This window comes from Protopterus annectens, chromosome 4.part0 (assembly GCF_019279795.1).
Source record: "Protopterus annectens isolate FY-2018-M chromosome 4.part0, PAN1.0, whole genome shotgun sequence".
Classification (NCBI taxonomy): domain Eukaryota; kingdom Metazoa; phylum Chordata; order Ceratodontiformes; family Protopteridae; genus Protopterus; species Protopterus annectens.
The window spans coordinates 105023113-105039419 of NC_056733.1; the positions used below are offsets into that span (position 1 = coordinate 105023113).

At 39.8% G+C, this 16307-nt stretch overlaps 1 protein-coding gene across 2 annotated transcripts in view; it reads right to left on the minus strand.

Moving 5' to 3' along the window:
* The window catches only part of DHRS7C (dehydrogenase/reductase 7C), a 185281-nt gene that overhangs the window by 14375 nt on the left and 154599 nt on the right, over positions 1-16307 (minus strand). For both annotated transcript variants that reach the window (XM_044069637.1, XM_044069638.1), the window contains exon 6: positions 1900-2055. In XM_044069637.1, coding sequence (XP_043925572.1) covers positions 1900-2055 — 156 coding nt within the window. The remainder of the gene's footprint in view (positions 1-1899; positions 2056-16307) is intronic.

A 16307-nucleotide genomic window follows, 5' to 3' on the forward strand; every position in this document is an offset into this window, starting at 1 on the left:
AACCATTGCCTTATTCCCTTCTATATTAATTACACTTGGTAAATGCACATTTTTTTAATTTTGCATTATCAGCATTACACCACATACCCATCCCTCAGTCCATAAGCCTCTGTTATCATATATTTTGGTAACATCTATAAAATCTCTACACATAGTTTTTAAATAATCCTTTACATAATTTTTTTCAACATCAGTTCAAAATTGTATGAATATTCTTTTCTTTGCCTCCCTGTTAAATGCCTGAACAATGTATAAATTCCAAGGGTTCATATATTTTCTCTTTTCATAATGTTCTAGAAATGTTTCCATGTATTGTACCTCTTCAAAAAAAATATCACAAAACTCTCTTTGTTAATACAAATAAAGGCTTTTACCTCTCTAGGTTCATTACTCAGTGGTAAAATGATCCTGTCCCACATTTCATACCTGTCTAGTTCCTTATCGGTTTTGGTGTTTATCCTCACCCGATAGTTTCTTTTAACATCTGTCTTCATTTCTCTCCTTTCACCTTCCATTAACGTTTATTTCTCTCCTTTCACCTTCCATTAACATTTGCACATATGATTTCTTTTCTTCTTTCTTTGTCTCCTGGTTTTCATCTTCTTGGATTCTGTCCATTATTTCTCCCCATGACACTGCTTTCTCACTCTGCGGCTCATTTTGATCCATTAATTCCTTCAGATACACATCCTGCAACCCTCCCGATTGGAGGGTTGTAACATCATACTCGATTGTTGTAATATCAGTCACAAAAAGATGACACTGAAATATATCTTCAGAATCTGACATTTCTGCTTCATCTCCCTCTTTTTGCTTTTTATTTAACTCTATCCCATTTACAATCATTTTTCACCATTCTCCTCCTTTAGTATCGCTTCTGACTCACTCTCCATCATGTCAACCTCCTTAACTGTTCGAATAACAGCTCTATTTTCATTATCAACACCATTAACCTCAGCAACAGCTTCCCTCTCCTCCATGCTTCCCATTTCTCTAGGCCGCTTATGCGCCCGGAATGGAAACAGGAAGCCAAATGCGTTACACTCAAATGCATCCCCATAAGCCAAAGAGTAGGGGATGTTCCCAAATGCACTAGCTAAATTTGTCCTAATGATTATTAATGCCACCTTGGTTCTCCCGTGAAAAGAGGACATTAGCCTAGTGGGGCTAACAATCAGCAAAATATAAATAAAAAATGTACCATCCTGCAGATTTAAAAAGAAAATTTTTCTGAAAGCTGAGCTCCTGACTCATTAACCAGTTCTTCTTTTTCTCAGTTTGAAATGTTACTTTTTATCACTGATAACAGTTATTTTAGGTTCAAATCTAAAACTACACGACCAAGAACTAGATCCATTTACATACAATTATTATTTAAAAAACATTCTGAAAGATCTGAAGAAAAGTTTTTCTTACTACAGAAGCATTTAAGTGTTTAATCATCTTCTATAAAACAGAAGTATTTTTAATAAAGCTTTTTTAGATCTTATAGAAAAAGGTATTTTATGAGGCTTCAATGAAAAATATCACTTTGATATATTCATATTAGCCATGCTGGCTACAGACCAAATACTATACTGCCTTCTTCCAATTGCCATAGGACCACTTGTTAAACGTGAGTATCATTCTCTGTTCAGATCTTCTGAAAACAGTAAAGATATTACTGAGCTATTAGGCTACAGATGGTTTGACTAACAGTTTCACAGATCAAACAGAGGTGTGTTTCTTTAAGTAAAAGTTTGCCTTTTATGACTAATTGAACTATTGCTCTGATTATTTAAATATTTTCATTCATAAATTGCTAAATAGCTTAAAAATAGCTCAGGAAGCTTCGTGCTATTCTCATCATAATTTTTTTGAGAAGCATGGCTACAAATTATATTTACACTTTGTGCTTACATTTCCAAATGGGTGCTTCCCAGTTGCCAGCCTCTGGTTGAAGATTGTAGGAACGAACAAATGTCGGACTTACAGTACCCACAGAAATACCAAATTCTTCTACTTCAGCCCTCAGACAATCAAAAAATCCTTGCACTGCATGTTTGGATGCTGCATCTAAAAGGATAAGAAGTAATTCTTGTTTAATTATTCCTTTTATGTATAAAATGACCACAGTAAGCTATATTGTCATAGTGAAAAAAAAACACTCTAAAGCATACCTTCATTTTCTTTTAATACATAGAAAACACACAAGCTGACACAATCATTTTGCACATGTACCCACTTAGTTACAGAAATAAGATTCATTGCTTATGACAAAAATGCAAAAATATGTCTAAATTGTTTTAAATATAATAATCTGCCAGTTTGCCCATTTTAAATATGAAATCAAAATCTCATTACCTATAACAAGGAGAATAGGTGTGTGTGTACGTGTGTGCATGTGTGAGTGTGTTTGTATATATTCATATATTCACAGTATATGCCATGCTACACAACATCATCCTGAGAAAATAGCTTTAGCAGGATCAACAAGGGGAAGGGGCACACATCCTACCACCAATGGCAAGGTCAACATATCCACACACAGGTGAGAAGTCAGAGGGGGAACCAGCAGCTGTTGTGGGTGTAGACAGACATAGGCATGCTCAATATGCCCTCACATTGGCTAAGAGACAACACATAGCACACTCATTCACCACCTAAGGGCCTAAAATCTTCATCCTGTGCACATACATATAGTAACATGGATGCCAGGCAACACTCACAACCTTTACCTACCCATGTAATGGCTGTGTACTGCCTGCATCAGACAGAGTCAGCCCTGAACTAAAACTATTGCAGCTGGTAGATTTACAAGGTAAGTGTTGAACCTGGAGTGTATTGTGTAATAATATGAATGACTGCCATATCCTTGCATGTTGTTACTCTGTAGTGTAAGCAAGTAAAAGGTGGATGATTTGTACAGAAATAACCTTAACATGTGATAGCAGAGACTTATTTGACTTATATGTGTCCATTATTAAGTAGTAGGCCTCAAGCATCAAAGATTCACACAGTCATACCTCTCAAAAGTAGTGGTGGTCACCGCATGCCCTTAGATTAGCACCATATGTTTGTACTGGAAAATCATTAAAGAGAGCAGTTAGTAAGTAATGATATACATTGCAGTTTTAGACATCACAACCCTCACAAGATCATTAACAATAATGATGGGAAAAAAATCTGATGCTATCTATGACAACCCTCCACTGGACATCAAGGAGCCTCAATCCTTACCACTAGCAATGGTGGGGGATGTTCACTGGGAAGATAACAGGTACACACACAGTATTTCCAGATGCAGCTCTCTGCATCAAGCTGACAATTTCTCTTAAGAGCACACAGAGACCACAGTCTGGAGCTGGTTTCTCCCTCTTCCTCCAGATTCCCAATAAGACTCCCCACTGGTACAGCTATAGAGTTGAGATCTCAGTTCAATGACCAAGCCAAGACATCCAGCACCCTCTCTGTCCAACCAGTGATTCATGTCCCTGCCCAAGTAGCTGACACACACACTCTCTGAGGTTTGATTTATGCACACACACACACACACACACACACACACACACACACACACACACACACACACACACACACACACACACACACACACACACACACACACACACACACACACACACACACACCTGAGAAAGGCTGGCACAGGCTTATTATCTATGCCACCTTCTGCCCAGACTATAAGGTAGTTTTCACTGCCACCAGTCACTCCTGCCAGCTACCTTAAGGCCTTTAACAAAAGGTGTCCAATCTTACTGCATAATATTAATATTAACACAAATGGTAGTTTGACCAAGAACAAGGATATTAGGAGTTTCTCACACAGTGTCACCAAATAAATATGCAAGTATTCTCAAAACTTAAATATCTCTATACAGATCAGCCTCAATGAAAGGTTTAAATATATTTAATAATAAATAATAAAAGAACAAGACAATAGTAAATATGTATTCACAGTGACATCAGAGTTCAAAACCACAGGAAAGATTTAAAATAACATTGCAGTACAACCAAACACAAATAAAGAAAAACATCTAAACTAAACTTCACTACATTCCTGACTGAATCTAAGAGAATTACACTATTCCCTAGAAACATACTATTAGAGCAAGCAGATGATGGGGTGAAGGGTTCTTGTTGTTGTCAGGTCCAAGACAAAATGCAGAATGTTCTGTTTCACTAAAAGACCTCAAAATAATATCTAAAATATTACTGCTGGGATAGCTTGCAGAATAACATTATTTCTGGTCATCTGACTTCTAGTTTCCAGGCCAAACCTCCCATTGCTGACAGTTGGTAGCATTTAGCATCTGCCTATAAAAATACTCATACAAAGGATTTTGCTTAGATCTTTGGTAGATGCTGGAAATCATAAAACAATTACATTCCTTCATGCTACCAAATTAGCAACTGGTTCACCCTAAAGACAATACAGAAAGATTCGTAATACAGACTTTGTGTCTCTAGCTAAAACATCTTTATGGTGTAGCCTATAAAGTAATTTAATTTCAGATATTTTTCTAATGTTTGCTGGACTGAGGTTAACCTTCTGTATGCCAGTTTCCACTGTTAAAGTATATACGTTTAAACAGTTACAATAGTGCATGCACATTTCTGATCCCTTCCAGTAGAGCACACTCTGGATACATTTAAACACAGCATTTTACAAATCCCTTTTCAACAAAAACATCTATACAGAACAGTTTGATATACACATAACATACAGTTCTAATACATTTGTAATGCAAGCATCTTATATAAATCAGTTTGATATTCACATATAACATATAATTATTAACAAAATTCCAGCTAGCTGTGCTGTCAGTAGCTCCTTTCACCACACTATCAACTGTCTAATGTTCTAAGACCAATATAAGTGAAAGATACAATTATCAATTCAACATTACAAATGCAGATATACTAAGCACTAAGTTGGCTATGCACCCTGATCATCAGACACAAAGCCTATGTATTCCTGAATCCAAAAGATAGAAAACAGGGATATGGCACAATTATCATCACTTTAACAGGGTGATGTGTGTGTGAGTGTGTGTGTGTGTGTGTGAGTGTGTGTGTGTGTGTGTGTGTGTGTGTGTGTGTGTGTGTGTGTGTGTGTGTGTGTGTGTGTGTGTGTGTGTGTGGCAGGGGGGTGGGGGCAGGAAGCCCAGGCTGTCATAAAAGATTGGTGAGTGTGTATGAGTAAGAAAGAAAAGCAGGAAGACATTTGGATAAAGTAATAAATGGCCAGTGAGACAAAATGAGTTTTAAGCTTCACAGATGAACCCTGCAACTGTTGTGTGTGTGTCTGTAGGGATCCTCCAGTTGAAACTGGTGTGTGAGTGTCTGCATTAACAAAGCCAAGCTCTGTGCTAGCTCTACATCTTGGTATATCAGACAGTTGTGAGCCATACATGATAGAGGTGGCAGTTCATCGTTGTCATACCAAACCACGAGAACTGGCCCTGTCAAGAGTTGCACTAGCATGTCCTCGCCCACAGTCAGATGCACTGCTGTACCTGAACATGACTGATGTCTGCTGGATGAGCTCCCCTCACAAGATCACCCAGAACCATGATCCTGTGGTCTGCTATGTCTGGGTGTGGACTGCTCAACCATTGATGTAGCAGTGGAAGTACTGCAATTATGGGAGCATGATCACCATGGCCACATTGGTTAACAGCAGGTGATGTGGCTGCCTACTCCTCTGAGGATGCCATCCTTCTCCCAGCAGAAGTTCCATCGCAGACACCACCCATAGCAATATGTCATTCATCTGATTAATTGAATTGACAACATGGTGGAGGCAGTCATGCACATCAGCCTGTGCCGCGTCTACAACCCTAAGCATTTCTCTGGAGAAGCTATGGGAATGTACCTGTGCCTCCACAACAGCCATAAACATACATTGCGTGGCACGGGAAGAGACACCTGGATCAGGTGGAAGATGGGCAACAAGCCTCCTCCAAGCACCCCTAGCAACCCTTTTGCATGACACCTCACTTATACTTTAACTACAGCCAGAGTCAACAGGCAGGGAAGCTACAGTAACCACATTTCCCCGATCAATTGTCTCACCCTCCCCTGTCCAGTATCTGAGGGCTCACTGGAATGGGCAGGCATATACCTTACTGGCTGTGCCTGATGCAATTACAGGGGATGGCTGTATGTAAACTTCAGTGTCAGATTCAACCTCTACACCCCTGGCTGTGCCTCTGTTTAACTACCATCATCATCAGAGTCTGCTGATTCTCTGACATCAGGTGGTAGAAGTCCCACCCTTCCACTGTCAGGATCAGTTGTGATAATAAGCAACAAACACAGGAAAAAATAATACCTACACTACTATAGTCCAATATATGCTAAAAAACTAAAAGTGGTGCCCGTATTACAGACAGTACAACAATACAAACGACAGTCCTGACATCGACATCACACACTAAAATATTTCTTTGAACTGCTCATCAGTAATGACATAAAAATGTTTGGCTTGCCATGTGCAGATGATGGTATGCTCCCTATGCTGGATGATTCCTGGAAGAAGTTAAGCAAAAGGCAATGACAACATCATCATAATTAACAGTAATGCAGGAGGTAAAACTTTTTGCCATTATGTCCATTAACTATGCTTTCATTACAAACTTGGATGACAAACCCAACTTAAGCCCCCATGAGTAATCAATCAGAATTTGTTGTTAACTGTGGCAATCTTCAATCCCCCCAACCAATTTTGTTGTTAAACATAACCAATATGTTGATGTAAATATATTAATCTACAACAGTATTTAACAATTGAGGTACAAAAGCCTACATGTATGCTCCTCCTTAGACATGCTTGCTGTCCCTAAAACAGTAGCACCAATGTCAAGGACATGCTGTTCTGCTCTTTTCTGGGAGCTGTCTGGATCCCTGACAGTGGACAGGAACTCCTCATTTGCTGTAAGTGATGGTTCTGTAGCAGCCCCCCCGGTACCCATCTAATAACGGGCCACCGCATCTGCTCTCTTCTGTGTAGATGAGATCATGTCAGTGGCCCTATGGCACAACTGATCATATGTCCTGTTGTGGCCACCTACTGCATTGACATCTGCAACTATCTACTGCCAAATTTACATTCTTCCTGACATACCGACATATCCCCTCTCTAGCAGAAAGCCACCATATCACTTAAAAGCTTTCTTAATAACCTGATTCTCAGGGTCACTGAAAAGTGGTTTTTGAGGACTGAGACACCTGGGTGCCATGGTCCTGGGTGTCTTAAAAGACAACAGAAGGATAATGCACATAAGTATCACATAACTACAAAATAACTGTTCTCAGATAAAACAGAAAATGTAGCATTTCAGTATTACCCACTGGAGAAACATAAAAGTCTAGAGATTTGAAATATGAAAAAACGGGCTGGATGCAAAAAAAGGGATAGTAACAATAGCAGCATATCCTTGTCTGTGCCATAAAAGAAATGTAGCTTTGCTCCCCTACCCCCAAAAGAACACACAAATGGCACATTTTGCTAACAAACCATTACTGAAACGCTAAACATGTTATCATATGAAATGTCCCTGAAACATGTCTACAGATTTAACACAAAACATTCCATTTTAAAGATATGTTAAGGTATTGCTCGCCTGTGAAATGCCCTGACAAACATTCCCATGCTATCAGTACACAGCTAACTAATGCATATAGATAAAAGTGTAGCATAAAAATATATATAAATATCCTGAACAGATTTTTCTTAATAACATTTCAGCATATGCAGTATATAGCTGAAAAATGCAAAGTAATAGCCTCTTTTCTGTGTTCTCCACACAAACAAGTCTTCTCTCCTTCAGGTTCCTTAGCTACATGGTTTCCTTTTTATGATATAGATTCAGGGCTATCAGCATAGTAAAGATGCAAATCAGGTGTGAACTCATTAGAATTGCTGGATCTCAAATACTTGGCTCCATTTCGCTGATGTAAACATAATGCAAACACCCCCGGTGTTAATTTTTAATGGATTGCAACTGTGAATGATTACTGGTAGGGAAAAGGATGACACAACAACAGTGAAGACTGCCCTACATCCAGTGGGTGTGTCAGGTTAGACTTGCAAAGTGTTAGAAGTAATTTTGGCAAGGCTGGAAATGCAATTAAGCAGCACACAATTCACAGGTTCTGTTCATTAACATCCAAACCCCTTCATTTGTTGCCAACTATATAGTATAGTATTGTCATTTAATATCCTCACACATTTAAGGACAGTGATGTAGAATGGCTTATAGACTACATGTCTAAGATTACTTTTCAGATAAGAAAAGAATGAGCAACAAACTCAGAGAGGTAAGACAGACCTGCATATCTGCAAGCAATACTCATAAATGGTTGTGTGATCACTTAGTGCACAACATCCAAAATTGATACATGTACAGATAACTGTTATATGGTTTCATAGTGCCGTAGATGATGTTGCAGTTGGTTGTATGCAGAAGGATTTCAGTTCCCTGCTGCAAAGGTGTTTGCGTGGCAAAGAGGGATAATGTACCCTTACTGTGTTCGGAAGTCTCATTAGAGTGAGAGTTCAAATCCAGACCTATGCACAAATGTTTCATGTGTACTAACATTTTGTAGTGTCATAGATGTTTTTTCCTCAGTTTCCTTTTTTCCTTTTTTTATTTTTTTATTTTATTTTATTTATTTATATATATATTTTTTGGTCAGTGTTTGCACAATGTGCAGCTTACAGCAAACAAGGGAAATGTAGCAAATGAATGTCAGGTTTGGCTGTGCTTATCTCATTTGCACAAAGCTTAGCAGTGCACAAACCATGGTCTATTGGCCCACCCAGGAAGTAGACAGAACACCTGCAGACAGGGCGTCTGTAAAAGTGCAAAGGTCAAAAAGAATACATTGTTGCAATTTTTTCTTTCTATCTCGCAACTTCGCTTAACAGCATTGTGTGGCAGTTAGCAAGGTTCCCCAACACCTGCAGACAGGACACAGACACCCAATAATTAAAAATGGATACATTCAATTAATTCTGTTGTGCACTGCACAAAGATGCTCAGTGGTGTTGCATGGTAGTTAACACAGAAAACTTAAGAATGAGTAGGAAATTATGGAAATGTCATGTAACTATTCCTGTGGCAGCAGGTGCAAATGTAGATCTGGACTACAGATGGTGCTGGGTTCTTGTACAGGGTGTGCAACCTATTTTTACTGTTGTGACAGTGCTGTTTATAGCAATGAACTGAGAAATAGACAAGAGTTATTTCAATATTCTTCTGGCAACAGGTATAAGTGTAGGACTGCCATACATATGGTCCTGGATACTAATACAGGATATTCCATACATTTTTTCTGTTGTTTCACTTCCCATTATATTCATTCTCACTTATAACACTTTAGATAGTGGAGCTGATATGAATTATATGTATGAAGGATAAAACACCTTTATTGTGTTTTCCGATATATGACTGAGGGTATACTGCCTACTATATTTCTGTAAGTATAATTCTGCTATCTTTACTTGCATGGCCTTCGAAATTACATAACACGCATATGCAACTGGATCTATACACAATAACCTTGTCAGGTCACACACATACATGTGTAGCACCTCAAACTGTCACCTGTATTTATGAATGATTCCTGAGTAAGTCTGAACAACACTTCCTCTGTGGCAAAGATGGAAGACCAACACTGTGAAAGAAAATGTTTTGTCCTTTATGCCTAGGTTTGAATCCCACAATCTAAAAATCAACTTTAGCAGTGTATAATGCCAAAAACAAATGTGTCAGGTCATGACATTTATGCCCCCAAGTACATGTTTGCAAACTAAACTCACCTAACACTTGCCTTGCAATTTTCAATACATATTTCCAAGCTTCCTCACCAGATACCCCTCAAACTAAGGCCAAGTGTAAGATTAATCTTCCAGTTTCAAGTATTTATTTCCTCCCTGGTTGACACTGCTGGAACATTATCCAGTCCCATAGAGGTTGTGTTTTTGGCCTTGGAGAGTGCAGTTATGAACTACTCTTTGGTGATACTGCATAGAGTACTAGTGACAGCTATGCTTTAGGGTATGGTTGGTGGGGACAAGGGAGGTGAAGTTTTCACCAAACCTGTCTGCTAGCAGTTTGGCAATGTCTTCAGGTTCAGTATAAGTGGTAACATCCACTACTAAGTCAGCAAAAAGCTGGGCCTTCCCTTTTAGATTTTGGACATAGCTAAAAAATGCCTTGTGATTATCCTTAGCAAGGGATGCTAATTTAATTTTGTAATTAGCTTTAGAGGACTTTACAAGATGTCTAATTTGCTTGTTCAAGCTGTGGAGGGTGTTCTTCTGCTGAGACCATTCCCTCTTGTTCTTTGCCAGCAGTTTATTTCTCTTGTTGTATATCCTGTTTATGCTAGCTGTCCACCAGGGTGGCTTTTTTTTTTTTTTTTGTAAGGACCTTGTTTTGATCCATTTAGCTACAGCTGAGTCTATACATTTGTATAGGTGTTTATACAGGTCATTTGTGAATACCTCAGTATAAGAGTCATTGCTGTCAGTGGCGGCAGGGGGGCTGAAACTATTTATACATCATGTAGGAGGCTATAGTTTTCTTTGGAGAAATTTTTTAACCTTTTTGCTCCTGGGGAGGCAGGTATGATCGTTACTTCGAACAAGACTGATTTATGATCAGACTTTACCAGGGAGGGACCCACACATGGGACGGTGCAGCGATCCCCCCATGTTAGTGGGTACTAAGTCAAGGGGGTGCTGACTATCTATTCCAGAGCATTTGTGTTAACAAAGTCCAGGAACCTTAGGCCAAGCATGTTTGTGTTCATATATGTTTCCTAAGTGATGGAAGGATAGTTAAAGTCGCCCTAGACCAGAGTGTTTGGCTGTATTATGAGTGACTCAGGTAGGTCCAGGTAGGCAGTATTGGTTTCTTGGTTCATGGTGGGGCCCTGTAGCTAACAATGAAATGGAGGAAGGTCCTTCCTACAGTTAGTTGGTCTTTGGGTAACTCTAGGGAGTTACACTGCTTAACCAGTTTTGAGGTGTATTTATCTTTAACGAAGATGGATACACCTCCTCCTTTGGTTCTTTCACGTTTATTTTTAGGTCTGAATGTGTGGAAGGCATTGTAGCTTTGCATGGCCAGGGTACTCTCAGCGGCCCTGAACTATGTCTCTGTGACTGCACAGACATCTCATCTTCCAAAGTACAGAGTGCTTCCAGTGATTGCAGTTTCAGATTTAGAATGCAAGCATTAAGCAGCATAACCTTGAGTTTGTCTCTAGAGGATATTTTTACATCAAGAATTTTGTTCTTATGCCATTGCCTGAAAAAGGCACTATGGGGCAAGCAAGTACCTTTTCCAGTAACTGAAAGCCAAGAGGTTACAGGTGAAGACCATCTCTGGCAAAGCAGAGTGGTCTGTCAACCATATAATCCCAAGCTGAGAAATACTGGATCTTCCTGAAATGACACCAGAAGACAATTGTTAAAGTCAATCATTTTTGTTTGTATTGAGGCATCATCCTGGGTGATGGTAGATTGCTGCTTAATGTTAGGGACATACCTACCTGGGACTCATAATCTGAAAGCTCAGTCATGTCTCGCTCTTCATATAGACCAGTGAGGTACGTCTCAATTCCTTCACTCCAACATGGACTATGACAGTGTCATAACAGTGGTTGTTGCTGAGAAACCTGAGTGGGTACATGATCTGGCAGATCCTGGCACCTGACAGGCAGCTGACTGTGACCTTCTCCTTATCCAGCCTGGTGAGAGGGACATCTGTGTATCTCACTATGGAGTTGCCTATGACAAAGACATTTGGTTTATAGGTGTTTTGCCTTGGGGCTTATTGGGTGAGACACTGATACATTTGTTTTATGTGCAGTTAATTAGGTAGGGACAGTACTGTGCACACAAAGTTTGCACTTGCAAAGTCTCTGCTCTTTTGGTAAGCTTCTAGTGAGTACCTCTGCTTTTTTGGGTTAATGTGTCGTGTACTTGGTTTGAAGAAGAGGTAAAGTGTGCGTGCTGACAACCTGTTTAATATCTGGTTTGTTGTTATGAGAGAGAGAGAGACAGACACAGAGACAGAGAGAGAGAGAGAGAGAGAGAGAGAGCATTGATTCCAGATTAATAGTATAGATACTTCTCTCACATATTGCACATCACTCTGGTAACATGCAGAAATAAAATTATCTTCACAGTTGAACATGCCTACATATCTATCAATTGACCCTGGGAACTATTAACCCATAGGACTAACCAGCCTTCTCTGCAAGGCTATGGAAAGATTCATCATGGACCTTATCTACAGGAACATAGGTGGCCTTCAACACCCTTGACCTAACCCATATTAGTTTTCTCAAGGGTAGAGCTTGCTTACTAAACCTAGTGCACTTCTTTGATAATGTCCCTAAAGCACTGGATGAGGGAAAATAGGACATACCACCTATCCTGATTTATCCAAGCCTTGTGACACAATCCCCCTTTCAGGTATCATAGAGAAACTCTCCCATATGGGGATTAACCCATACATTACTACATGGGTAGCCAACTGGTTTACCAACAGAACATACACTGTCAAAGCTGAGGAATCCACCTCCACCAGTAGACCAGTTACCAGTAGAGTACCACAAGGATCTGTGCTGGGCCTTCTACTGTTTAGAAAATATTTCTCTGAATTCCAGGCGAAGGTAAATGGCCTGTGGCTTACCATGTTTGCAGATGACCGTCAACTGGGTGCAACATGTTAACATATTACAGAAAGGCCTGACAGACAAATGATTGGTGCCAAACTCACGGACTGAAACTTAATACAAGAAAATGCCTCACCGTCCCCTTTGGCAAAAAAGTAGCCCCTCTATTTCTTATACATAACACCCCTCTAAGCTCAAACTCAGTGGTGCTAGACTTGGGGACTCAGTTTGATAGCAATCTAAACTTCAATTACTGTGTCCATAGTGGTAAGACACACATTCTACATTGCCCACCTGATAACTAAGGGTATCACATCCAAGACCACGGTGGTCATAGCTCTGCTGTACTTGACCCTTATCAGACCACTAATTGAGTACAATGCTCCCTTCTCTATGTACCTTACCAGAGATGCACCTGGAGCAACTGGAGATACCACAAAAGTTTCTGATCAAGTGAATCTGGGGCCTCCAAAACATGACATACACGGAAAGACTGAAAGCCCTATCACTGTACTCAGTATTATACAGGCAGCTGAGAGGTGACCGATGCTTGGCCTACAGAGCAGTCTTGGACCCTGCCCAAATGTAAATGCTGGACATCCACAAATCAAATGGGACAAGAATAACTTGCTCCAAGGATCTCAACCTAGGCTGTGACATAAACAGAACATGCTGAAGAGGCAAATATATCTCCCAGCGGTTGCCATTCCTGTGTATTAGGTTCCCAATCCATATGAAGTAGTGCTCTAGTGCTCCTCAATGACTTGTTCATGCACAAATTTGACAACTGGATGGGTAATTATAAATTCACTCCAGGTATTGCACCTATGTCCCTCATGGGCAGGTCAGTCAGTAATGATCACAAAATCACTCTGCTAACAACAAACATCTAGCTATGCTCAATAAGGGTACTTGTGTTTTTACACAGCTAGGTTTGTAAAGATCCTAGGGCCATTAGCCTAGTAACCTCCTAGGAACCTATGAAGCTATGATCCTATGCAGGCCTCCCATCATCTTCTCTCTTACATCCAGTGCTGATGTCATACACTATAAGTTTTCTGCAGCCTTGTAAAAATCAGACTTGTGCCTTGGCATTTGTGTAAATTATTGAGTTCTGTAGTCTGTGTACTTAGATAAGCAGGGGTTCTGTTCACTGTAATCAACTGTGTGTGTGTGTGTGTGTGTGTGTGTGTGTGTGTGTGTGTGTGTGTGTGTGTGTGTGTGTGTGTGTGTGTGTGTGTGTGTGATCTAGGTTCCTTTTGAAAAGTGTCATAGAGGTGCTCTGCTTCACACAGACGTATTCCCATTGTTATGTCACCTTGTGTGACAGTAACATAATACATATTTTCACTGTGCAGTCTGTACTGTACCATGCTGATATGTGATTTGTGTTGCACCCACAACTGTCTTCCATTGACATGCCCTCATCTGCCGTATATTAGGTTGTTTCACCTGTCCTATTTCCTTGTGCTCATTCCTACAATTCATCTGTGTGTCCCTATTCAATACACACACTTCCCCTGAGTGTTTATTTTACATGGCAGTCCATGTACCCTTACAGATCATTTACACGGCTTTGGTACAGAATGAGAGGAATTAGATTTCACAATACTCTCCACTGTATACACTGTTCTTTACTGTGTTTGGACCATCTACATAATCATACCTCTCAACTGTCCAGATTTTTGCTTTATATATCTTTTGGTGTGTTCCTTATAAACCTGTGGTTTTCTGCCATATCGCTGAGATGATCTCAGGACTAATGTCACCAAATAATTACATACATTTGAGTTTCAATCCTTCAGAAAATGTATCTTCACACAACCCCCTTGTTATTCAAGCACATTTCTAAGTGTAAAAGAGCAAATATGTAAACTCTATCCCTATTTCTGGGTCATTGTCCCCCATTATGTTGTGCTTTGCTCAGATTTCTTGCACTAAGAGATTGAGCGCTATGAGAAATATTATATGTTAAGTCCTGGTGATCATTGTGGCATTCCACGGAAACCCGCTAACCTACTGTGCTCTGAGTTAAACATATTTTCTATCCATTTTGCATTACATGGTTTCCTGGCCAGCAAGACTTTTGCCAGCCACAAAACTGCACTTATTTACGTTTAAATGCAGCCCACGGCATGAATATGCAATTATCACTGACACTCACCACGCACACTTGTAAACTCCATGTAGGCTTTGTGAGAAGACTACACAGGGTTTACAGAATCCCAGAGTATATCTTACACATTAACTTGGGGGTCAAGATACCAACATTAATCATTACTCTGCATGCTGTGTTTACTGCTTTTCCATCAGTCCTATGTTTAAGTTATTTTATTATTGTCCAAATGGTGTAAACTTTTGGACTGCAATGTACAGCATGTTTTAAGTCTAAAGATTTGCTGCATTCATTATTTTTGAAAACATTTAATCTTTTTAATAACATTAGTTTTTTATATTCGCTGTCTCTTTCTTTTGGCTCTAGCAAGTGTTTGGACATATTGACCTGGATTCAGAAATAAAAAGTGCACTGCATAAGGCAAAACTATATAATGAGTGGTATAAAGGGTGAGGGTGATTCAGAGACATTGTTAGGGTAGTCTCACACTGCAGCAAAATACTGTGGGCAGCATGTTATGCAGATGATCATATAATGATATGTAAATGGACAATGTTATGCTAATGAGGTCACTGTCAAATGCAAATAAGAGCAAAACAACATGGGGAAGTTATTCAAAAATGTATAAAAACTGCACCATGAGCTATGACCCCAAGTGTAACTGTGCAATATAAAGTCCAGGTGAGATATCATGCTACAATGGTATGGGTAGCAGCAGAATTATCTGAAATATACTCATGCCACAGAAGGATCCGACCAGTTTTATTTATTTATTTATTTAACATTTGTTTACCGGGAAAGTCTGACTTGGAACAAAGCCAAGTTTTAGCGGAGGCCCAGGGAGAAACACTCCAGATACATGTCTTTGTAACCTGAGAGGAAACCGGAGTACCCGGAGAAAACCCACACAAATGCAAGGAGGACATGCAGACTCTGCACAGAAGGTACTTCAGCTGGAAATTGAACTGGATAACCTCTTGCTGTGAGACAACAATGCTACCGCTGCACCACTGCACTAACCATGCGCTGACCATGCTTAGCATTCTATCATTTTCATGGCATGGAAATAGTGGACTGCTACCATGGTGACAGAGACATCATACACGAGGTAGGACAGACATACTGTCCTCACATGCAGGCTCATGGGATAAGAGAAATACTGATTCCAATAGACATCCAAAGTATGCTTAACATTAACAATCCTCGTTACAACTAACTGGGGACATGGTGGACGTATCCCAAACTTCTGCGTTATGAATACTACATCAGTTTCACAATGCCAAGTTATATTATGTGGAGATGAAGGCATTCTAAGAAATAGTCCATTGCCCAGAGGTATTTGGTGCCATCAGTTGTACCGCAGTTGCCATCAAGGCTCCATGTGGGACACATGGACAATGGTATATCAACCACAAGGGATTTTCTTACATTAGCTGCCAAGTTGCCTTCAATGCACATGTTATAATATGCAGTGTGTCAGTGTGCTACACAGACA